The sequence below is a fragment of the Brachionichthys hirsutus genome, chromosome 8, assembly GCF_040956055.1.
Source record: "Brachionichthys hirsutus isolate HB-005 chromosome 8, CSIRO-AGI_Bhir_v1, whole genome shotgun sequence".
In the NCBI taxonomy this organism is placed as follows: Eukaryota; Metazoa; Chordata; class Actinopteri; order Lophiiformes; family Brachionichthyidae; genus Brachionichthys; species Brachionichthys hirsutus.
The window spans coordinates 14,496,812-14,522,030 of record NC_090904.1 but is presented as its reverse complement, the minus strand read 5'-3'; the positions used below and the strand labels follow the sequence as shown (position 1 = coordinate 14,522,030).

Genomic DNA, 25,219 nt, shown 5'->3' with positions numbered 1-25,219 from the left:
GAACGTTTTATCACCACCAAGGTTTTTTTTATTTGGCAGAAGGAAAATGCAAATCCTGTTTACGTGAAAGTTGATGGGAGGATCGGTCCTGAGTCGTGATAGATGTTAAAATGTAATGCAGATCCAGATGAAAGGATGAAGTCAAGATATGTTTTCACTTTTTTTAATTGCCAGATAAGATTTTTTTTGTACATTTGCATTCATTTATCAGAGAATAATGCATGAAGCTTATATATATATTTATTTAGCATATTTAAGGGGATTGGTATAAATCTATGCAATTGTCACAGATTCAAAATAAATCCCAGATCCACCTGATATAAATGTTTGTTTGTTACAAATCCAGTAAACATAAATTCTTTTTGAAGACCTATGTGGTTGATGAATCAAGTTTAATTTAATTAAAGAGGTTTGTTGGTCCTTGGTGAAAATACATTCTAGTTTGTCCACATGATCAGCCTGTTGCAAATGGAATGTTTAAGGAGTTTCTTTTATTTTCATTTACATGTTTGGGCTTCCCAGAATGTAGGTCAGGCCAGCCAGTCATCAATGTTTAATAATCTCTGCTTTTAATGCTGTGTCTTATTCATTATTTAAACTGGTAGAGAGTCTCGATGCCTACAATTGACAAAAACGTTTTTAAGTTCCTATGTTGCAAAGTCCAAAAACATAATTTTTCATTACTGAATCTACCCTTTTATGTAGATTATCTCCAACATGTAATGGGTTCTTAATTCCTTACTACATGCACAACTATTTTACCACATTCCATCAAAATCCAGCAAGAAATCTTTGCCAAAAATGAATAACAAATGAAAAAAAGTAAGAAAAAAATCCTTTGATTATAAATGTGAAAAATAGATAATTTTATCACGATTTTCAATGTTTGGTTGCAGCAGCAGTAATAGTTCCGCTACAGTTGCCTTCTCATAATTGACCACTAGAGGGAGATACTAACTTTCATTCATCGTTCGTTCAACTTCCTTTCCTCTGCGGGGTCGCGTGGGTGCGGGAGCCTATCCAAGCTGACTTTAGGCGGGACCAGTGGCTACAACAACCAATCAGAAGAGACAAACATCCACCCACTGTTAATTTAAAGGTGGTTTGCGGAGGGCGGAGCCGAATGAAGGCAGTGGAGGAAGAAGCTTTCGGGTCATTCATTCAGGTAAAAGTTGCAATATAAAATAAGTAGAAGCCCCTTTTATGCAGATTGGTCCATTTTCACAGCAGTGAATATCGTGCTAATGAATTCTCATTATTAAATTACAAACGTGTACACTGTTGAAATGTTGTATGTATATCTATGATCGTAATTCTAATGACTTACTCTGCTGCTTTGTAGTTTGTGAATCGTTTTCCATGTGGTGAATGAATATTTTATGTTACTTAGTTTACACCATTTGGAGGGGGGAAACTAAATTAACAATGTCATGAAAAATAATGTGACGCTGCAACATTGGCTTAATTTTAGATGATATCCTGTAGCAATGAGGCATACTACGAAGACATTCATGACCAGGGAGAAGCAGTATGCATGCCACTGATACATACAGGCGCTAAATATATATACTGTACTTGTAAATTACAAGGTAAAGAGTGACCAAACCGTACACGGTACCGGTATACTGTACTGCAAACTGCTGTGTCTTTAAAACCCACTCTGTACTTGGCCCTTTGCCCAGAGACTTCATTTCCCATTTCCCGTCCAGCCACACAGAAAGAGTAAGCAACGTCCTCTCAGAGAGCGGCACATCCAACTCCAGTCCGAGCACAGACTCCCAGAAGGATCTTTGCCACTGACCACGGACTTCTCCGGGGTTCTGTGGATCACACAAACCTCCCGGCAGCCGCCGAGGGACGGACTTCCCCGGGGTTCTGTGGGTCACACAAACCTCCCGGCAGCCGCCGAGGGACGGACTTCTCCGGGGTTCTGTGGATCACACAAACCTCCCGGCAGCCGCCGAGGGACGGACTTCTCCGGGGTTCTGTGGATCACACAAACCTCCCGGCAGCCGCCGAGGGACGGACTTCTCCGGGGTTCTGTGGATCACACAAACCTCCCGGCAGCCGCCGAGGTAGGATTTACCCTCTGGAACTATAGTGTGAGTCTGCCTCAGGTGTGTTGAGTACAAGTTGCTTTAGTCATCTGTTGTTTTCTGGGTACTGATCTTTCCTGCTCGTGGACAGTACATGTCACGTGCTGTGGTCAGTGGACGCTGGCCCCCGCTTCCAGGTGGGGGGCCATTGTCTTCTGCATGAACACAAAGCCTCTTTTCACAAATCTAGAATTCCTGTCAACAGTCGACAAAGCAGTTTCTGATACGTGATGTGCTGTAGCAGCTCAGGAAGCGGATATAAACGTATAAAGGGAGGATGATTTTACCCCGGAGGGGGGAAATAGTCCTAAAGATCTGAATGAAAAGACATTTGTCCATCAGGTTCCCAGTAAAAGGTTTTATTTGTTCAAGTTCTCATGGCAGACGGTAGCATTCAGGCTGCATCAACAGGATGTTGGTCTCCACACACACACACACACACACACACACACACACACACACACACACACACGCACCCCACCTGAGTAGACCGCTTTGGGCACCTGCACCATGATCAGCACCGATGTTGCTTTTTTAACTGAGACTACATCATGTGAGCGACTGAGTCCAGTCCTGGAGGAGTTTGTGGGCCGATGAGGTCACAGGGAGGCACGCCCAGAGGCCCGGGGGGGGGGAGACGCTCGGCTCAGACTGGGGCACTTGCCAATGAAAGGCATAGTTTAATAGGAATTGTTACTCACTTGTGGTATCTGAGTGGTATTCGTATTGGGACACGTGGGGGGAGGATTTTACCCCTCGAGCGCACAAACCTCTGCCTTACGACGGTTTCAGTAGGATTACATAATGTGGTTTATATAAATAGCGGTGTCGTTTGAAAAGGCCCATTTAAGTTTGTATGAAGTAAATTCTCACGCCGGAATGTTCGGAACAAGGATCGTTTCCTCTCAGGCGGAGCGATCAACGGGAGCATTTAAATCCTAATTTCCTGACCCCTCGTTTCCTCACGTTCAACGAGGATGTTTTTGCGGTTGAGTATCTCCTGACTGCCTCCCGGGGATCCCAAACGACCTTTGCACTCCGTTGCGTTTGCTGCGCTGCTCTTTGTAGAGGGCAGACTGAGGAGGAAGTGAAGGAGACCGGGTGTGGGGGCTGGAGGAGAGGCTGAGTCAACACAGGATTGTTCCTCCAGACTTTGTCCCTTCTGGTCTCGTGGCTTTCAATGGAATCAAGTACAGAGTGATATTCCGATTGGGGCCGGGGGGGGGGGGGGGGGGGCTACAAACACAGATAGGTGTGGCCCGGCTAAAATGAAGGTTAAGATTCTTTGCAGAGGTTTGACTCTGATTAAAATGCTGTAACTACAGAGCCAAAGTACAAGACGTGTGTGTGCGTGTGTGTGTGTGCGTGTGTGTGTGCGTGTGTGCGTGTTACGAAGACGACCTCTTCTTGCTTCACGTGCATATCTGCTAATGCACCTTCTAGGCTGGGGCTCTTTAACTATTACAAGGAACATGAGCCCGTTTCCAGCGCCAGATTGAGGCGAACTTGTCTCCACTTGTCTCTGAAGGTACAAGTCAAGGACCGCGGTTGCCTCGGGAATCCGTCCCTCTTTCACTGCGAGGACAGTCGAGGTCTGTCTCTGAACTGATCCGGAAGTGCTCGCACTGTTCTTGTTCTACAGATACAATCCGTTCACCACTAACACTCGGAAAAACACACGTTGATAAAAAGGAAATCATGGTAATTGGTGAATTTCCATGATTTGAAAACATTCTCAGAACTCAGATCTGCCCTTTTTGCCCGAAAGGGCCCCGAATGGCTTTTATTATGGAGAGGCTGCTCAGAGCAGTCGTCCGTTTATCCGAATCCTTTCTGTTACTTGTCAAGCCTTGAGCCGCATCCTCAAATAACGGAATCCCACTCAATCTCTGATGCGTCTTTTCGTGGCTGAGATTTCCTCTCACGACGCAGCCGGGCGCGCGGGACGCAGTGCGTGAGGTTAGCAGAGGGGCGGGGCCTAGGGGAGGGGAGGGGCCCCACAAGCCTGACAGCAGAGCACCGGAGCGTGTAGGGCAGCAATGCCTGAGAGATAAGAGACAGACTGGGGGGGGGGGCAGCTTCTCCACATCCACGCCAGAGAGAGAAGATCAAAATGGGCAACAGGGCGAGTCAGAGGGGGGGCAGCAAGGAGGCCGGCGCGGGGAGTGTCACGTGAGTGAAACCACGAACCTGTTTGATTCCTCCTCCGTTCATGTTCATTTACACACGGAGGCTTTTCTATTGATCTCTCTATCGATCGCTCCGATATTACCAAACACTCAATCTATGACTTTATGAGACGAGCTACGGCACGTCTTGTTCCATTCGGTGCGAGAGTGACCTCTGTCCGAGCACCAAATTGTGCACGCACACACACACACACCCTCGGAACACCTCCAGATAGTCGGCCTGCTCATTGTCCTTTACGGTGTGTGTGTGTGTGTGTGTGTGTGTGTGTGTGTGTGTTACTGGAACAGGCAACAGTTCAGATCGACCTGAAAGCTTGAGTGAAAGTTTGACATGCAAAGGTAGGAGGGCGTTAACGCGGGCGAGTCATTTTACAGCACAAGCTCAGAACGATGGCCTCGCCGTGTAAATGTTTACTCAAGTCGATTCGTGCCCTCTTTAGCTTTGGGAGGTACGCCCGTCAGACTTCCACACACTCGAGTAATGCGGGACACGGGACAAGCGGCGGGTCGATGGCGTTTGAGTTTACCCTCCTGAAGAAAGAGAAAACAGGAAGCAGCAGCCGCCTCGATGCTCGCTTTAATTTCCGTTTACACGTTATTGAAATGCATCGCCCCCCCGGTGTGTCGATCCGGCCGCTACGCACACGCATCCACTCGTTTCTAACTCTGTCCTGCGTGTGTGTCGGCTGTCTCCGCCTCCTCTTCGGCCTTCACCCAGGCTTTGGTCGTCCTGTCCGCCTGTGTGTTTGCCGGCTGCACGTCAGGCTGGTGGGAATCAGCGAACCGCTCGCGTGCTTTCTCCCAGTTCGCCTGCGACTTGGATCTGTTTATAGCGACGACATCCAGGGACATGGCGGCGCCGGTCCCCAAACCCGACTGGCACTTCCTGATTTTCAGTTCGATCTGTGGAGACGGCGCGCAGCCAGAAATCAGACCGTTTAGTCGCTTCACGCTTCATTTCAGACGACTTCTAACGGGACGAGCCGCCGGACGCTCTCACCGGGCTTTTCATTCCGGTCCCCTCTTTGCCGAGTCCCTCTCCTTTCTTCCAGCCCATCTTCTCCAGCATTTTCCGCCCTTTGTTGACTTCGCTGATCTCCCTTTGGGAAGGCAATAAGTGCTCATCGCTTTATCCGCCGTGTTCCTTATCTAGTCTTTACCAGGACAAACCACTTACTCGTGAACGGAGGCGGGAGCGTCATCTCGCTGGAAGACGCCCTCGCTGCCCACCGTTTGCCTTCGAGACTCTGCTCGGTCCTTGTATTTGGTGTTCCTCGCGGTCTTGGCCTCCCCAAACTGACTGCCCTGTTTCAGAGAAGCACGAATGTGACTGGCTGCGTGACGAGGAGACGGTTCAAACGGTGGTCTGTCGCTCACCTGCAGGCCGTATTTGGCCTTCATCTGCTTCAGCTCCTTCTGTCTGAGCGCTTCCTTGTCCTCTTTTGAGAGAGCGGGGCCTTCGAGGAACACAAGCTAAAGCTAAACCCACCCGTCTTCTTACAGGATCAAGTCGAGGTCGACTGAAGGCAACCTCGACTACGTTGGTTTGAGGAGAGACGTTCAGGCTCCTCACCTGTGTTCTCTTCTCTCTTGTGCTTGCTGAGGTGAGCCATCACCTGACCGGGCTCGCAGCCGTCACAGGTGTCGGTCCCCGAGTGGATGTGGAACGACAGCACGGTCTCCCCCATCTTCACCTCGTCCCCGTGCATCAGCGCGTGCGGCTCACACTTGGTTTTGGGCTGCAGAAACAGAAGTGAATACTTCGTTTAGCGTTTTCTGCCTGACTCGGCACGCTCTCTCCGTCTGCTGCTGCAGACCTGAATGATTCTGCTGCCGTTGATGACGGTTCCGTTCTGGCTCCCCTGGTCCACCAGCATGTAGCCCTGCTTCTCCTGGTCAAAGTAGACTTCAGCGTGGAACTGAAACAAAGCAAAACAAATCTTTTACAAATGTCATCCAAATGGATTGTGATGAACCCAGGAAGACAGGAATTACCTTGCTAACTCCCATTTCTGCTATCCGAATAGCATGGTCCATGTCTTTCTCTCTGCAACATAAAGACGCAAACGGGTTTCTGACAAACGTCATGTTCCTGCTGGAAGACACTGCTCCCATTCTCCTAAATGTCCCCTCAGGCCGAGACCTTCTTTCCTTTCCTTCCGTACTACTGTTAACCACTCTGGAACAATGTGGACTCTGTTTTACTTGATGTGGAAGAAGCGATCTTTCGTGTAAACCTAACAGGAAGCCCTGCTGGCCCGTGAGAGTGAAACGAAAGTGACACAAACCTGCCGACCGTGGCCGGAGAGTCCGCTGTGATGATGAACAGAGTTCCCACCTGCAGCACGGGAGATCTGACCACTGTCACTCTGACGCAGGGCGGCCAGATGTCTTTGCCTGCGAGAGAAACAGAACAGAACAGGACTTTATGGGAAGGCACAGCTGGTGTCGTATGTTTCAGATGAAACTGATTCACAGACGTATTGATTGTGAAGATGTCAGCCCTTTACACTTATTATTTTTAAAGCAGCCTCCTTTTTTTCTCACCTTCCTGACTCTGAGTCTCCATTTTGGACTCTGTGCTTTCTTTAGAGGGGGAGCTAGCGGACGACGAGACGGAGGGGACAGACTCCCACTCTTCTTTCTCCGATTCTGTGATCTCGCCCTCTTCTAATTCGCTGTTCCCTTCGCTGTCGCTCCGGGCCTTGCTCTTTTTCTTCCGTTTTTTGGACTTGGATTTCTTGCGTTTTTTCTTTGATCTCCCCCGTTCATCACAGTGTGAGCCGTTCTGCTTCTTCCTCTTCGATGAAGATCTGCCCTTCTCCTCATGGTGTTTAGAAGAGTCTTTTCTACGCGTGGCCACATCTGGACTGCAAGATCTTTGCCTCAGTTTCTTGGCCGTCTGCTGTCCACCCGAGTCGGTTCCTCTTTCTTCAGACTTAAACTCGTCACATGTTGGTTCCTGCCATTAAACAGTCAATGGTAACCATTTCTGGTGATTCGCTGACAGCGTGCAATCTGGCTTTATAGATCCCAAAACCCAAATTCCATACCGTGCTCTGGCACTGTGTCTTACAAGGTTTAAATCTCTGAAGACCAATTACAGAACTAGAAAGTTTTTTGTTCCGCATTGCAGTTTGAAATCAGAGATGACGGAATCCTCGACTAATTTGGGGTTCGTGATTTACAGATGCATGTAGATTCAACACTGAGTCATGACATCTGACGGGCCATTAAAACAGTTTCGTATGGATAACAGAGTCCATTAAATTAAGCCTGGACCTTTATGAGAGATTTATAAGTATTTAATCACACCATTATGACCCAAAACAAATCTTATTAAATTAAGGCTGGTAATAAAAACCAGCGTTGGAACTTTTCATTTGAATTGCTTTCCACGTTAATGTTCAAGGTACCTCTGTGGGAAGCCGGTTAGAAGAAATCTTCATATTTGCCAATAAGTTAGGCAATTAGCTTTATATTTATTAATAAGCATTTAAAGAGTGAGACCAGTCACATCGGGAGGATTTGAAACTGTTTTTCCAGGGAACTACAAAGCCAAAAGCCAGCTGCCAGCCGTCGAACATAGGCCTGTAACATCCCATCTTGGTGTCCCGTACCTTCTCGTCCTTCTCGTGGGTCCTCTTGAACCATTTCTTATGCTTCCTGGCCTTCTTCTCATCAGTGCTCTTGTCTTGGCAAGACTCTGAAGCAGTTTGTGCCGCAGGAACCTCAATTCTGGAATGAAACTGGTACCGTCCACTCTCTGCATCGCAGTAGTAGTAGATGCCCGTGTTGTTATCGTAGTACAACTGACTGGCCTGAGGAAGGCAAAAACACCCATTAGACCGCTCAAATATGAAACCAAACAGCTCGGCGCCGCCGTGACTTAACAGTGAAACGATCGAAACGTTTTACAAACCGAGTCATAGTAGAAGCCGGTGCTGTGGTCATAGTACATCCCAGTAGACTCATCAAAGACAAAGCCGGTCCCCGTCATGGCCTCTTCAGCAGTAACCCTCAGCATGTCCGCTATGGATTCCCCATCGGCCTCCTGAGAGACATAATGTCATTCATTAGCTCCATCACATCGTCATAAGTTCAATGTGCTCATTTTTGTAATCATCTGGATCCGTTTTGATACGAATAAGTGATCTGTTAAAAACTTTTGTTCAAACTAAGCGTTTAATATAGCCAGTAAGTTTAAAACCAAAAACCTCTGCGGCTGCTGCAACATCATTGTCAGGATGACCGGGAACTTCAGCAGCTGCCGCTTCCTTTGATGTTGAACCCTCTGCTGTTTCAGCGCCATCAGTTGCATCCACCGCCGCCGCCACGGCCAGACCTTCCTGAACGTTTGCAGCCTCTGGGTTCTGGGAGCAGCCTCCATAGTAGTAGTTGTAATAATCTGAAGAGCAGTATTATAACACTTGTTCTCTGATAAACTGAAGGAGTGGCTATGAGGGAGGCCAACGCACCCGTTTCCGTCCACACGTATTCTTCCGTCTGGGTGTCGACGTCCGCTCTGTCCTTATCCTTCTTCTTCCGTTCATGGATCTCTGCGCTCAGCTTGTCAACCTGACGCGACACGTTCCATTGTGATTATGCAACGCATTACACGTGCTACGGTTCCATTGATTACAGTGTTACCGGGTCGTCGTTCACCACACACTCGCACAGCACCGCCGCGGTCCGTTTGCACTGACCTGCTCCCTCAGGTCTTCGTTGTAGCTCTCTGTGCTCCTCTGCAGCCTCTCGGACTGCTGAAGCTGCTTCTGGAGCTTCACTATCTCGTCTCTGCACTCGTTGAGCTCCTGTTGCAGTGACTCTGCCTTCAGGCGGAGCTCGACCTCTTCGGACTCGGTGTCATCGTCTCCATCTTCCTTCTCCATTAGTTCCACTGGGGGATTGATTGTTGGTTGATTTTTGAACTTTGCAAGCGAAGCAAACTCATGAGAGAAGCAGCTTCGCGGGGTGTTCGCCGTAGCTAACAGGATGTAGCTCACGCATCTGCTTCCGGACCATTCGTTAACGTTAAGCCATTCAACAGAGACAGTAAGGGAGTTCCTGTGGAGACGGTCGAACCCAGCGCCGCTGCCGCCATAAGCAGGATCCCTGTCGCTGCTCTTACCGTTTGCTCCGCTTTCGTCTCTTTGGAAGCGAATTTCCGGTCAGCGCGATACAGAAGCCGACCTGAAAGTTGAAAAGGGACATTTTATAACTACCCCGAGTTATCGACACAGTCGAATACATGTTTTTGATGATAATTAGACAGTTACAGTTTTGACCGTAGTAACGTTTACTGCTCAGTCTTTGCGCGACCGCCATTTACTATTTGCCGTCTACGTCACACTAGCTAACGGAAGGAGTTCTTCTTCGGGGGTGGAGGACCTACTTTCTCTCCGTACATCTGACGGATCGCAAAAGCATTTGGTGCCACCTATCGACTAAATATTGTAAATGCTTTTCAATGCAGCAAATCGCTTCTATTACGTCATTTAACGTTTGCATTTTATATTATTTTACTTTTCTTACGTTGCTTTATCTTAACTTCCCCTGATCACAGCGTGTAACGCTATCTTTCTGAAATTGCTGCATTTTCCAAAATACATTTTTAAACACACAAGATGTTACAATGCACATTATTTGGTGAAAATCTTGAAAATGTTGAATATAATTTTAGTTTATACTGTAGTCACATTAGATGCTTATTGCCTCTAGAGTTGGGGGCGGTTTGTTTGTATAACTCAAATTAAATTTTGTGTAGGTCATGGGCCAGTGAAGAGTTGATTAGAATTTGAGACAGATCCAGGCCCAGATGAAGATTCTTGCCAAGATCGTGAAAAAATAATAATAATCATATTAGAAAAAAACAACAACAAAAAACTAGAAAAGCACTCGGAGAGCGCAAACCTCCTCCAAGGCACAAAAAATCCAGATGGTGATTCGAATCATGAAAAGTAAAATTGAATCAGAGTTTGGGTATTTTAAACAGATTTTTGAATCTGTAAATCGGGTTTTCAATATTAAAATGTAATATTTTTTCCTGACCTCATTCTGGATCAGATCTAGAAGGTATTTTACATGACAGTGCATATCGGACCCCTTTGACTGTGATTTTTGGTGAGGGAGCTTAATGCACATTTTACAAGATATGCCTTTTTGGAAAAAAATCTCCATTATAAGTAAATGGAAAAATCTAGATATTTTTTTTCTATCCAGATCGCTCCCAAAATTAATCCTACTAACAAACAGTGTCAAAAACATAACCTCCTTGGCGGGGATATATAAAAAAATACTCGAAACAGGGCAACTCATAATGTTCCAGCTGTGGAAGGTCTTTTTATGATTGTCCGGTTTTTAGTGACGGCAACATTGTTGGCATACACTCTGGATTTTGAAATTACATGAAGTATTTTAATTGGTGATTCTTATCAAAACTTTTAACTGGTTATTTTAAAAATACCTATTATTCTATAATGTGAACCTTTTGCGCCATTATGCGCTTTTATCACTAGATGTCGCTGTTAACCCACCGATTCTGTAACTTAAACATACATGAGTTGAAGAAACTTTCACTGCCCCTGAAGACAATAATCTCCGCCGTAACAAATTATTTTCTAATAAGAAGTCGCCATACGGTGAATATTCATCTCACACTGTCTCATTATAGGCGTTTCCTGTTTGAAGGCTGGGACTTTAGTTTCCCTTACAGTTGTGATGAAACATAAATCTAGACTACTGTATCCCATCATAAGCCACATGCAGACTGTTACACACAGCATCTCAATCAGTGGCACTTCCTCTGTTCTTCAATTCGGATCACTACAAGTATTGCTGCTCCAAATGTATGCGGATTAATAATACCTAAAACAGTAAAAAGTACGTCTTATTGTTTATATTCAAAGTAGTACCCCTGGAATAAAAGCTTAAATGAATCCTCGTACGTTGGTGTACTTGCACTGCGATGAGTTCAAGAAGGAATCCTCCTCCTCTTCACCACCAGACAGTAAATAAGTGAGTGCTGGAGGAACTCCACCCTTTCTGTCCCAGTGTGGAAACTCTGAGGCACATGTGTCTCTGACCTGATCCTCCATCGGTATTTGGGCGGAGTTAAGCTGTAAAGTCAAACCCTGGAGAAGTTTCTGGTGGGGAGGGCGACAGAATTAGAAAACAATATATACAGGACACCTTAAAAATACAGCAGCCATATGGCACATTTTGAAGGCTTAAATAAAGCCATGAATTCAGCACTAGATTTCCTGGTGTGATTACAGAATAAATAACAAGTTCTCTTGAGGAACTCCACAAATTGGAACCAAAAATGAATTACTTCTGCTTGACTAGCCCGATTTAAATAATTATAGGACGCTATTTCTGAGGCAGACTCGGGTGTCATGACGTTTCTACCAGAACGCATGAGCTACAGTATGAAATAAGAGGATACCATTTTGGTTGCGTTTAGGTTCCTGCGGGTGCAGAGAAGTCTTTACTGAGGTATTGCAAACACTCATCATGAGTAATGGCGCGTTTTGAGCTGGGGTTTTACCACTGATCTAGTCTCAGTCGTTATCGCGCACACAGAGGCGCGTATCCCGGGGCTAGCCGTGGGAACGGGTTCCTCTCGTCATGCCTGGCACCGGACGGATCATGGGAGCAACAGTTCACTGTGGAACAGCCTGGAGGAGAGCGAAGGAGGCGGAAACAGACGCCGGGGGTGCCCACACCCTTTCAGCATGCGAGCTACTTGTAAAAGAACCAAGTCACAAAGATCTACCCGCTAAAAAATGCTAAACAGAAGTATTTTCAAATATATCGAGGATTCTTTATTTACGATGTATGCTGACTTACCCTGCGTAACCGCATGAGGCGATATTGCATAACACAATTGAATTAACTATGAACATTATTTTGTAATGACATCAGTTTACTTTGATGCCTTGCATCGGCTTGAATGAGCCAGGGACGCACAGTCCGGACTCCGGACAGTAGCTGCTGACAGCCAGCCTCTGTGTTTGTTTTCTGTCTCCCTCCTTCCGCCTCAGAGTGGAAGCGGCCAGGCAGGGATGTACCATTATCCAGCCACAGGGGTGGCCAATGCGGTTGAGTAAAGAGAAGCTGCTCGGCGCTTCCCGCCTCCCCCCTGCTGTGTTTGAGTCAGTGGGCTGGCCCGATGTGAAGGGGACTGATTGGAGGGAGCGTCGAGGGGAGGGGAGGGGCGTCGAGGGGAGGCGGGGCAGCGTGAAATAGCTTTTTTGAAATCCAGCTGATCAGAGCTGTGGTATTCAGCCGCAGGAGCAGGAGCGAGGCGACCCGTGGAGGGGGGGAATGTCGGACCGCGGTTGTCTTCCTCACTTTTGTGATTGAGAATATCCGGAGGAGCGGAAAAAGGATTGTCTCCTCTCTTTAACGAGGATCTGAAAACGTGTGTGAGCGCGGGGAAGATGTAAGAGCTGCCGAAGAGGAAGAAGAAACGCACGACAACGGATCCGCCAGACTCTGGAAAGCAGCCCAGGGAGTCGGAGCGTCGAATCCCCGCCGTGGACGGCTCGGGGATGTCCTGGCTGTCCCCCGTGTCATGGGCCAAATGGACGTGGACGGCAGTGCGAGGGGGAGAAGAGGAGGAGGAGGAGGAGGATAAAGAGGGAGTTGGGGCCAGCAAGGAAAGGGAGCAACGTGGAGCGAGAGGAAAGGAGGAGGAGGAGGAGGAGGAGGAGGAGGAGAGATCTCAAGGCTGCAGGCAAGTGGAGCCCTGAGAGTGGAAAAACTGTGGCCTGGAGAAAGGAGCAGTTCCAATTGTTTGTGTGCGTGTTTGACTGTCACGTTAAGAAATCATGCTTCTAATATTATGAAGGCTACGTACGAAAAAAACAATCTGTGTCAGCATTCTAGTCTTCACCAGGAGGACCGTGCGGCGTGTTATACAAGTGTTCAGCTCTGGTTATTGATCACCACTGAACTGTTTTTCTCCATCTCCTCGCTGCACCTCGGTTCTGTTCCTCCTTCACGCCCTGCAGGCGGCCTCGTTTTCACGAGGCAAACATTGACACACGTTCCTGCATCATGGCCTCTGACTGCTTTGAGAAAACATCCTGGACCAACGTGTGATTTCCACCTAGTTTGTTTTGTCAACTCGATGAGGTCACTACTCTGCCAAAATCATCTTTGTTTACTAGCAGCAGTCGCTTCAGTATGTTACAAATGTCGCTGCTCGACAGCGACACGATGATCAGACTCTATTCGATGTTCACGTCTTGTGTTAAGACGGATGCGTTTCTGCCGTGCTTGTACCTGATGCAGTGCTGGAGATGTGGCAGGAAGGTTGTGGCTGGTTTTACTTCCTCTTTGTCTTCATTTTCTCAGTCGTCCATGTTTATGCATATTCGGCATGACTCAAACAGGGCTGGGGGTTTCCCTTAGTTTAAGACAACAGAAAAATAGGTCTGTAGAACTGAAAAGGTTTTGGAGATAATATAATCACATTTTAATTTGTCTTTCTCCTTCCACATTTGAGGTGTGTGTAGTTCTGCTCCTTTCTAATTGGTCATGGAGGTTCACAGTGTTTTATAACGTGGACGGGACTCCACCTCTGTTCTCCTACTTCCTCATATTTGAAATGTTTGTGAAGTTCACGCTCTCTCGCTGTGCTCTTGGCTTTCACAGCTCTGACTCAGAGGGTCATTTTGACACTCCTGAAGCGGCGACTCCTGTTCGTGTCCCTCCCCCCTTCCCAGGAGAGGTGGAGAACAACTCTGACCCGGACAAAGCAGGTGAGACCACTGCTGAACAAAAAGCAGTCGGAGAGAGGGTGTTCAAACGTTGTCATTAATCAGCATCTGCACCGTCCCTGAAGTTACCCTGGGAACTGATCACCCTCTAAATGCTCAATCTTTACATATGGGAATGTCTTCGTTGTCATCGTCAACAATTTTTTTTTTTTTGGATTTAACAATTATGTCATTTTAAGCATTGGCATATGAATTCCACCTGAAATTAAGCAGGCTCTGCACGGCGCAAAAGTACAGGACAGATCCAATCTGAAGTTATTGCGGTAAACACACACTGTTTAGGATAAGTATTGCATGTGAAGAAGCGCCGCCATTGTCGTTTGATTCGTTTAGAGGAGGAGTCTGTGACAGTGTGGGAACGGCCTTTGCTCTGGAATTCAGCAGGTTCAAAAAAAAAAAAAAAAGAAGCTCCGTTTCGCCCCATTTTCACAATGAGGGGAGTGACTGAACAAAGCTTGTTATCAGGCCGAAGCCGTCACCCAGGTCCCTTTTAGAAGGAGGGTTGTTAGGAGGCCTTGGATTGAAGTAAGACTGCTTTTATTGGGGAAAAACGGCTCCAACAACATTTTCCAGAAGTGTACGATGTGAGAGTCGACCAGAATAGAGTGAGACGGCCCCTTCTGTTTGGCGAGCTTCCCTCCCTGCGGGAGATCCTGGCAGGCTGGAGGTGAAAGTGTCTCTAGAAAGCCAACGCTCTGACGGCTGTTTGTTTTCACCCATCCAAAGTCTGCAAAGTCTAAACAGTTTATAGCCAGAGACAGACAAATCACTGCCAGCAAAACAATATTGTCAGAGATATTGCATAAGAAAGCTAAACATGTGCAAAACAGCTGATTTAGCGAATCAGATGTTTGCGTATCGTTCCGTGTCAGCAGAGTGAGTTTCGTTCCACGCTGTGAAGTCTTCTTTGTCTAGGAACGTATCTGCAGGCACAATTTGACGTGACACTCGGGGAACATGCTAATGTGAATGGTGGTAGGTAGCAACACAGCAGGCTGTGCTTGTCTCCTAGCAACATAATATTACACGAATATGGAGTCTGACCGGAACGCTGAAACGGGCTGTCAAAGCGTTCCCTCGAGGCGATTTTATGTTCACATTTACGTAAACACACAGCCCAAGACAAACCGTAGCTCTTCTTACCTCCTCGACTATTTGGTTTGGACATCATGACTCTTATAGTAGAACATCACCATGGCAACAGCAGTAGATCAGAACAGGTGCCTGGCTTGTAACCAATCAGATGCTAACTGCGTCTGAGTTGCGGTATGATTGGTGGGATTATCAGCGGTAGAAGTGTGCATTCAGTGTGTGCGTGTTGTGCGTTCGTGATGATGTCTGTTGGTTTTGTTCTCATTTTTAATTCAGGTGGGGATAAAGAGGAGCGCCTGATAGTGACTGCTCCTGTTGGGCAGCAGCACGACATGGGTCAGGGCGACCCTGCAGACCCCATGGGTGGTCCCCTGAAGGAAAGCATCCAGGCCCGAGAAGTAGACCTGGGTCCTGAACCTGTCCCAGCTTCAACCATAGTGATGGACATGCCTGAAGTGGCCCCTTCATTTGAACAAGACCTAGTCCCTGTCCCTGAGGTGACTCCAACTGCAGCACCAGGGTCAGATCCAACCCCAGAGCCAGACTTGGATCGGATCAACGAACCTGCCCCCAGTCTGACTCCAGAGCCCTCTGAGCAGAAGCCTCCTGCTGAACCAGAACCATATTGCAATGACCTCAGCCACACAGAACCAATTCAGAAAACCGAAACCAAGGAATCGAAACCTCCACCCCTGAACGTGACGGTGTCGTGGAACGATGTTGCCCAAACAAACGGGGAACCAGATCTTCCTATTCCTAAGGGATCTTACAAATTTGACCCTGACCAGCTGGATGACTGCTTTAACCCCTTCACCAGTGGTGGATGTAAAATCCCAAATTCTCCCCCACCGTGTGGGCCAAACTCTACCCAGAGATTTGAGCCACTCGGTGACTCATTGTCTCTCTGCAACACCAGCTCAGCAGTTTCAGCAGATGGGGATATGATGGGATCATCATCAGAGGCAAAGACAGTGATGCTGGAGTTGGGTCTGGATGAGGGGCCAGTCAGTCAGCCAGCTCGGAGGAAGTTAGGTGGCAAAAAGACAGTCAGCAAACTTGCATCAAAGAAACGGAAGCCGATGGGATCAGAGGCTTCCATCAAACCAGCAGGATTAGAACCAGATTCTCAACCAGCATTAGAACCAGATTCTCAACCAGCATTAGAATCAGATTCTAAACCAGCATCAGAAACACTTTCAAATCCTCTTGTGGAAACTGCATTGCCATCATCAGACTCTACTGCGCCCCTGAACCTTGACGATGTTCCTATTCCTAAAACGGGAATGTCCAACTTTGACCCCAGTCAGTGGGACGACCCTAATTTTAACCCATTTGGTAGCAATAACCAAATGAGCAGCTCTCCAGTGCTCAAAAAGAGCTTCCGCAATCTTGATCCAGACAATTCTGACGACACTCTGGACCCTTTCAAACCCTCCAAAACCATAAACACAGACGACTCGTCGTTCAGCACTCCTCAGCCGGGCAAGAAAGAAAAGGCCAGAGGCAAACCGAAGGCGGCGCAGCCAGCAGGGGAGAACAAAGAGAAGCAGATTCCCAAGAAGAGCAAAGCGAGGACCGCCCCGTGAGTCCTTCTCTCTTGTCCCAGGAGTTTGGAACGGTGATGCTGTAACATCACCGCCTTTAAACACAATACCAAAGCACTGCTTCCCTGGTGATGTGCAGACCCCTAGAAGGGCTCGCGCTGCAGCGCTCTGTCCTAATGTCTGTCTGCTTCCTGTGTTTAGGCTCTAACTCTAAACTCTGCTGAGTGTCTAACATGCTCGGCACTCACGCGCTCTTTTTTTGTCTTTTCTCCCTGCTCCTTTCTTCATTCCCTAAATCAACATCCCCTTCATCCTTCCTTCTCTTGTGCATTACACAACTATCGATTAGCCTCAGGACATCAGAACAAGTCAAGTTTCTCTGTTTTCTGTTGTAAGTACGCTCACCTTTGTGCATGCTGCTCTTTTTGTTTTGCCGTCGTCATGGCCCGGGACTAGCCTGCTTGAAGGAGCATGTGAGGCAAATATTGCCTTCCTCAGGGTCACCTCGAGATCACAAGATCATCCCTGAGTTCCATCAACAAGTTAATGTCCCCCATCTTGTAACCCCTCCTGAGTGGCACTGTGCGGTTATAGGAGAGGAAGGGGGACTCAAATGTTTTAGGACCGCTGCCGTGAGATCTATTTGTTGTGACCCTCGTGTCGTCTTCTGTAGGAATACCTGTAAAGACCAGAAGCACGACGAGAGCCAGGCGTCGGCGCTCGATCTGTGCCGCGAGGTAACTTGTGTTTGTCTGTGTGAGTTGTGTCTCTGAAACACAACACCTTTCCACCGTGGCACGGCACTGTCCATTATTCAGCAGTTGTCTAACCTCTTTAACCACACACACACGTGCAAACAAACCCTCCACTGCTGGCTGAGCGTGGTGGCACACGTGTGACCTATCACACGCACTGCATCAGTCACGGCCCCGCGTGTCGTTCAGGCCACCGCCCGTCTTCACAATACATTTAACTCACCTGTACCTGTGTGTGAAATAAATCCACCATCTTTCATGTCTTATACCCCCCCCCCAGGAGGAAGTAGTGGGGGTTCAGACTCCAGAGATCACTCAACAAGTTCATCACGCCACTGATGAGGAGAAGCTCGCCTCCACGTGCATTATGGGTACGACGGCTGACGGCCAGGAGGAGAAAGGAGAACCTGAGTGGAACAACACGCCTGCAAAGAAGCTGCCAGTCAGCGATATCTCTGCTCCAGACGGTATGTTTGACCAGAGTTCAGTGTCGACCACTCCATACTTAAATGTAATTCGATGCCTGATGGTGATGGTTAATATTGATTGGGCATGACATGGGCGGCAATCTTTGAAAGGTTCTTGCATTTACAAGTAAATCGATCCCTTTGGCGCAATTGTGAGGAGAATGCAGAGAAACGTTTTGACCTGAAACCCACGCTGAAGGCCCGTGACGGTCGATGCTTCAGGTGCCGCAGGGTTAAAAACATCACGGAAGCCGTTTCTGTTCAACGCAGTCATTTCCTGCTTCTCCCAATGCACCCTTAAAGTTTAGCCGTCTTGTATTTAGTTGGTAGAAGTTTATTTGTTACATGAAGGGATTCTTTCTTCGTCGTGGGCCCGACTCCTGCTCTCCGCCCTTTGCCCTGTGCCTGCCCCGTGCGCGCGCTCCAGTTTCTTGTCACACACTCGCAGCTGTCCTGTCAATTAAGCGCAAAAGAACGGAAAATGAAGTGTAGGACTCGTCAGACGGCCTCATTACTGAAGTTCAGATTATAGACGTGTACCGGTATGTGTTTAATTATACAGTTAATTATTTGGTTTTCTCTAAGGTGCTGAAACCAAGACTGTGGGTCACATTGAGGATGTCTGCAGCCTGAAAGATGATCTAGTAAGTGGATCACAGGAACCAGTGGGAGGGAGCAGCTTGTGCTGGTACACTGCCGGTTTGTTTTGTGCCAGCTGTTTGCTATTGTTGGCCTGGTGGTGTCGTTTTGTTACCTCTATCGGCAGGAGGTTGTTACATCACACAGGTTTGTTCGTGCCTGTTTGAGCACGAGATGTCTCAAAGTAGGGGCAGAGTTTCTTTGGAAATTTTAAAGGTTTAAGGAAGACGCGATGGATGGATGCTAATTCCAGATCAAGATTTCCCTATGTTTGATAATGCAAGACACCTCATAATAACCCCCCCCCCCCCCCCCCCCCAGCTATGCGTAGTTTGGTCCAGATGTGCCTCATTTATTTAGGCTCATTGTAATGGATTTCCTGCACCTATGAAAAAGAATCTGTTATCGAGACTTAAATAGATTTAGCTTTTTACTCAAAGTACTGCTAATAAAAATGCTGTTGAAGGGGGCGACGTGGCAGTGATATTGGGGGGTGCATGCTTCCTCTGAGTTCTTTCTAATGCAAACGGGGACAGTCAACGTGTGTTTTGAACACAGCCATTGGAGACTAGAGGCTTTTCGTTCTTTATTCTTGTTAGCAATTTCTGGCGGTATAGTTTTTAGTTTTATGGTATTTGTCTAAGGTAACCACACTTGGCTCTTCAGGTTATTCTGAAATTTGATTAATTAAATATATTCCCAGAGCTCTCTCTGCATAGACGTCATGTGATCTGAAGGGTTCAGTTGAAATATTTCGTGAAGTATTTCACTTTCAAATCTTGGATGTTCTTGTCGGATCTTCCTCCATGTTCCATAGAGTGAAATACTAACGAGTCAAACGGCAAAGATGACCAGCAGTGAGGGCTCGGACATGCCAGCCTTGTCCCAGGACAGCGGGACACCACTTAGTGAGATGGACAAGGCCGGGGTGCTCGCCCAGATCAGAGAAGAGGTATGCCGCCGTCGCACACGGACACGTACCTGATTATGTGTATAGATTTTTCTATCTGAACATTTTGCTTTCCTTTTATTGCAATCAGATAATCACCAAAGAGATTGAGGTTAATGAGTGGAAGAGGAAGTATGAGGAGAGTAGAGCTGAGGTTTTGGAGATGAGGTATGGTGCTTCAGCTTGTTCCCCTGAATTTCGCATCACATTCAAACGCACTGAACATTTCTGAAGTATTTCATGAAAACAAGTTCCCTAATATCCTACTTTCAATCCTTGTCCTGACAGGAAAATAGTAGCGGAATATGAGAAAACAGTTGCGCAGATGATTGGTAAATGTCTGCCACCTGCTGGTGGTACAAGGATAAAGCAGATTGTAATGCTCTTTTATTTACTCTCCAAATGTGACCCAACGTATTATCTTTTGGCTCGTGTCTTTGCAGAGGATGAGCAGCAGCAGAAGACTTTGTCCTGCAACAAGTCTATCAAGCAGTTGAGTGCAGAGAGAGATCAGGCCATAGCTGACCTCAACTCTGTGGAACGCTCCTTCGCTGACCTCTTCAGGAGGTATGAGAACATGAAGGGCGTCCTGGAGGGCTTCAAGAAGGTGGGTGGAACCCTGGTATGTCCGTCATCAGACGCTGCACTGGGTTACAACCAAATCACCCAGTATTATTTTGCATACATGTCTTAAGAATGAAGAGGTGCTGAAGAAATGCGCGCAGGAGTACCTGATGCGGATCAAGCAGGAGGAGCTTCGATACCAAACCCTCAAGGTGCATGCGGAGGAGAAACTGGACAAGTAAGCTTCCTTATCTGCAATTTGATTCCAGGAATCAACCTTTAGACACTATGAATTCCAAATATCCGTTTACGTTTGAAGTCTAGACACTTCCTCTCATGAGAGATCCTCTCTGGGCCTCTTCATTCTGTCCAACAGGGCCAATGAGGATATAGCCCAGGTACGTTCCAAGGCCAACGCGGAGGGTATTGCACTTAATGCCAGCCTGAGGAAGGAGCAGATGAAGGTGGAGTCACTCGAAAGAGCCGTTCTTCAAAAGGTAGACCGACTTCAGGTTTTAGATGTTGTTGTGGTTTTTTGTGGGCTAAACGTCACACTCGTGCTGAGATTACAGCACTGGTTATTTTCTCATGTTCATGCCAACGTAACATTTTTTTCTTGTCTTTCATCAATTTGTTGCATCAAAAAGGACTGGTCTTGGGTTGAAAATAATACAATTCCGTTTTGTGCAAATAGTTGTAAAAGAGTGAAATAATAATGATTTTGCAAAATGTTCCATTTATACCAGTCTGTAATATTATTGATTGTCCTTCATGTGCAGGCATTGTGTACAGGTTACGCCAACATTCTGTCCTGATGGGCAACACTAGAGGGCGCCGTTTCACTTAGCAAAAGCAGACTAAAGTAACAAATACATGTCAATAAATATTATTAATTGCTAAATAAGAAAATCATGTTGCTGTTACAGATGCTTATATAGTTTAAGCTTTTCGATGGTTGTCGGCCTAAATGAGCGATCCCCTCTCTGCTGTTCGTACATAGTAAAGTACGACATCACATCATGTGACCATATCTTGTTTTTATGTGAAAGGTAATGGCTTAGCTAGTAGCATGGACTAGTAAATGTAATAACGAGAAAGCCAGTATTTCCAATCTTTGGATTTCCAAAGGTAATATATTACAATATAAACTATTAATTTTAGTGTGTATGTTGGATCGTAATCGTGTACATTTGTGTTTCTGTTGTGGTATTTTTGCTCTTTGCTGTAAATGTCCTAAATCTAGTCTCCGCTCTCTGTCTCTCACAGAATCAGGAGATTGAGGAGTTAACTAAAATCTGTGATGAACTGATCTCCAAACTGGGAACAGGAGGAGGAGCCTTAAACTAAAAACTGCAGCAACCATGTAAATTCTGTATTTGATCACTTCAAGCACACGTCGACCAGATCGTCTCCCTTTTAACTGCCTCACTCTTTTCAGATGTTGATTTAGAATGATTCCTGATCATAGTGTAAATCATGTCATGACGGTTGAAGAAGCACAGGTTCCGATGAGAGTCTACTTTCATTATTTTGAAGGACAAGTGCCATGATTTATAAACACAGATAGCTGCGTCGAAAGAGTTATATAGCGCGTTTCATTTGTAGGAACGAAGGGAAAGGTGACGCAGGACGGACATTTTTTAGCACAACCTTTCCTGTTCAGTTGCCGTCTTGGTGATGTCTTCAGAAAAAGCACATTTTTCCATTCAGTGCCTAAACCGATCGGTGTAATCATTTGGTTTTTGTTCTTGTTGCCATTCCTTGGGTGATTATAAACAGGTTATTGATCGCCTTTTATCAGCAAGTCAACTCACATTTGAGATGTATTGGCCTCCTTTTAATGCAGAAATCCTCATTTATGCAGAGTGAACGTTTAAACCACATAGTTGGAAGATGGGACATGATGTGCTGCAACCCCCCCTCGCCAAATGTTATTTTATTGATTGTATAAAGAGTGCTTAAACTAACCATACCTTTTGATTCTGTTTTATTATTATTGATTTGATGAGTGATTGAGAGAGCGATGGATGAGAATCAAAGTCTGGCAGGAAGCTTACATTTAGTAAAAACGTTGATCTTATCGTGTTGTAATAATAAACCATGTCAGGCTCCATTTTCTTGCTCTGCATTTGTTTATGGAAAAGTTGGTCTGCATTCACATTTTATCTGCAAGCCCAAATGCTGCTCGTGTGCCTTTCTCTTGTGTATTTTGCAAAAAATATATATTTCATTTTGATTCCAAATGCTGTTGCCAAACTGTACTGTATACGGTGTGTACATCTATATATTCTGAACAACAGTGGGTTTAATGCGTGAACTACGTCAGCTGAATTGTGGACAGCATTATTCTTACAGAAGAAGGTCTTTGTTTTTTGTGATGCCACAGCAGTTTGTGCTCTGAGCAAACCTGAAGGCTCTCCTAGTGTATTTCTTCTCAGCCATATTTCGTATATAAAGGACAGTTGTCTGCGGAACCTCTTCCATATCGGCACAATCAATTGCTAAATGTCCTTGTAAGATGGGACGGGTCTCGTGATTGTCCTGTCGCAGCAGTGTGATGTGATTCTTCCCATTGTTGCAGTACAACATGTGGAAATGTTATATTTTATTAACTTTGCTTGCAGTCTGTGCAAAACTGAAGAGTATCTTCATATTGTGTGTGACTTGCTATATTTTGTGCATTTGTGAGTAAATGTAAAGCTTTAACATGCATTCCTCTCATTGGACTAAATCTTTGAAACTGGAGCGTCGTCTAGTGAACATGAACACTCATCGTTGTTCCACCAGACAGTTTCATCTTTTTTTCCCCCCTCTCTCTTGCGGTAGAAGCACTTTTTTACTGACCTGTAAGTAGTGGTATTTTGTTTGTGAGCCGAGACGTCGCATTGTTACAACCACGCAGTCACAAATGCATCGGCACAGGTGTGTACGGCGTTTGGCCTGTTGTGTTGCAACTTCTGGTCAGACAGTGTCTGGAGCAAAAACAGGCAACCTGTAGGTATTCTTTACTTCTCTATTCACACCTGATGACTTAATGGTGTTTGCCCGGACAAACGAGCGGTAATCCTCATTCAATCGTAACTAATTGCATTCTAAACACCCCCCTGCAGCAAAACCAAGCATAGTTTAACAATGGGCAGTGAGGTTTATTGTTAATGCCTCGTAAACACTAAGGTCCCATCAAGACCCTGGGAAGAGTCAACTCTGATGCGCTGAGAGGATTATTTTACTGTTTTTAATTCAGGGTACTAAACATGACACAAGACAGCCTTCATCATCATCATCATCATCATCAACTGTGTTTGTTTGAATCTTTGACTGCAACATAGAAAGATTGTCTGTTTTGCAGTAGTTCTTTGGCCTCAGTTGGTATGTTTGGCGTAAAACGTAACGGATCAAAATTCACCTCTCCTGAACACCTGCTATTGGATTTTGTTTCGACCGTATCCATGAAAGTAATTTCACCTTTCTGTGAAATCCGCACACGTGTTGGCAAATCAAATTTGACAGACGTCTGTGATTTTTAAATGCAGCACTTAAAGACCAAATACGCGTACGTGCAGCGCTGCACGCTGTTGCAAGTAATTATGGACTAAATGGACGTTCTCTCCGAGTTTATAAAGTCGTAAACCCAGGCGTGTGATCATCACAGTCCTGTGTTTTTGTAACCCTGGCGACCGAACCGGTGTGGGCGGGTCCAGGATGCTGAGGCGCGTTCTCATTGGCTGCACTGTGTCGCGAGGGGCGGTAAGGGAGCGCGCGGGCGGCCGTGAGACCAGAAGCGAAAACCAGCCCAGGAGACATTAGCGGAAGGACCACGAACCGCGGCGGAACATCTCGGCCCCTGATCCGGCCTGACTCCCGGACGTCTTTCACCGCTTCTTCTTCGTCTGTCGCAGTAAGTGTCCTGTTTCACAGCTCACGCGCCTCGACCGCAGCTGCGCGTGCGAGAAAACTCCTCCGAACTTACCTGTACAGCGTGTGCGCGCTTTTACTCAGTCTAAATATTCTTATTTATTTTAGTATGTTGTTTGTTATCTGCTTTGATGCCAGTGTTGCTCTGTCGCATTAAGATATAGTAAAAGGATTTAAAACTTTACTCTTGTGATGATTTTGGGACTAATCTGTAGAATAAAGTTGAGATTTGTGCTTTTTTCTGAAACAGATTACGCCGGAGCTTTTGGGTTTGAATGAGAGGGAGTTTTGAGTTTGTCTGCTGACTTCACTGAACAGACATTTCCATTTATTGTATATTTTTATTTTTATTTTGCTGAACCGCATAGTTTAAATCCGCTGCAATCGTGAATCCTGATTCATTTACAACCAACTGTAAATATAAATGAAGTTCAGGAACATTACGGAGAAATGGATGTCACGTAAAATATTTTAAAGAGTTCATTTTTCACAAAATGATATGAGATGACAGATGCTGACCGGTGTCATGTTTCTTTTTTAAGCACTCAGATGTGATCAGAAATCCACTGGACTCCTGTAGAACTTATGTACGGCTGATTCTTCGCTCCTCCTCTTCCTCCTCTTCCTCCTGCTGAGCTGTTCCTTTCATGGGGAGAGAAAGCAGATGTTTCTGTCTGAGCATTACAAGCTTTCATCTTGCACAGTCTGAATATACTGACTGTGTGGCACGGCGTGTTTTACCAGATCCAGTGTTTGTCTGGTTACTATGACGTCAACTCAGGAAGCGACCCCCCCCCCCCCCCCCCCCCCCCTTCAGACACATAAGACTTGGAGGTCTCCTGACTCTCACCATCTTTTTCTCCTTCCGTTATTCTCCGGAAACATTCCTCCAAACATACTTTTTAGCAGTTTCCAGACCCTTTCATGGCTTTTATATGGATTTATGAAATGTTGAGGAGATGGCAACTTTCCCTCTGAAGCTTCGTGCAGCCTTTGGGATAAGATTAGAGGAGAAATGGGTGTAGAAACGCCAGCCTGCAGGCACACACATTTGCGATCCATCAAGCTGTCATAAAGACAGACGGAGGAATTCTGGTATCGGCTTCATAACTTTGTTTTTAACCAAACCCTCTAAACGCGCCCGTCTTTGTTCCTCTTAAATGTTAAACACATTTTCTTTGTTTGCTCAGTTTACTGTGAGATTGTTGTCAATTATGTGAC

At 46.2% G+C, this 25,219-nt stretch overlaps 2 protein-coding genes across 2 annotated transcripts; one reads left to right on the top strand and one right to left on the bottom strand.

Annotated features, from left to right (window-relative positions):
• Positions 1-4,851: 4,851 nt before the first annotated feature.
• aggf1 (angiogenic factor with G patch and FHA domains 1) lies at positions 4,852-9,632 on the bottom strand. Its single transcript, XM_068742634.1, has 16 exons — positions 9,565-9,632; positions 9,417-9,478; positions 8,992-9,185; positions 8,764-8,863; positions 8,503-8,693; positions 8,208-8,336; positions 7,906-8,106; positions 6,833-7,247; positions 6,574-6,682; positions 6,281-6,332; positions 6,103-6,204; positions 5,859-6,024; positions 5,663-5,742; positions 5,463-5,590; positions 5,286-5,385; positions 4,852-5,188 (listed from the first exon to the last, which is right to left on the bottom strand). The coding sequence occupies exons 3-16, from the start codon at positions 9,175-9,177 to the stop codon at positions 4,946-4,948; spliced, it is 2,202 nt and encodes a 733-aa protein (XP_068598735.1). The 5' UTR covers positions 9,178-9,185; positions 9,417-9,478; positions 9,565-9,632; the 3' UTR covers positions 4,852-4,945.
• Positions 9,633-12,619: 2,987 nt separating this feature from the next.
• On the top strand, positions 12,620-22,055 carry LOC137898204 (transforming acidic coiled-coil-containing protein 1-like). The gene is made up of 13 exons (XM_068742214.1): positions 12,620-13,025; positions 13,949-14,055; positions 15,442-16,747; positions 17,383-17,446; positions 17,745-17,931; positions 18,517-18,575; positions 19,388-19,522; positions 19,611-19,687; positions 19,808-19,851; positions 19,963-20,126; positions 20,215-20,321; positions 20,460-20,580; positions 21,350-22,055. The coding sequence occupies exons 1-13, from the start codon at positions 12,841-12,843 to the stop codon at positions 21,428-21,430; spliced, it is 2,637 nt and encodes an 878-aa protein (XP_068598315.1). The 5' UTR covers positions 12,620-12,840; the 3' UTR covers positions 21,431-22,055.
• The last annotated feature ends 3,164 nt before the right edge of the window (positions 22,056-25,219 follow it).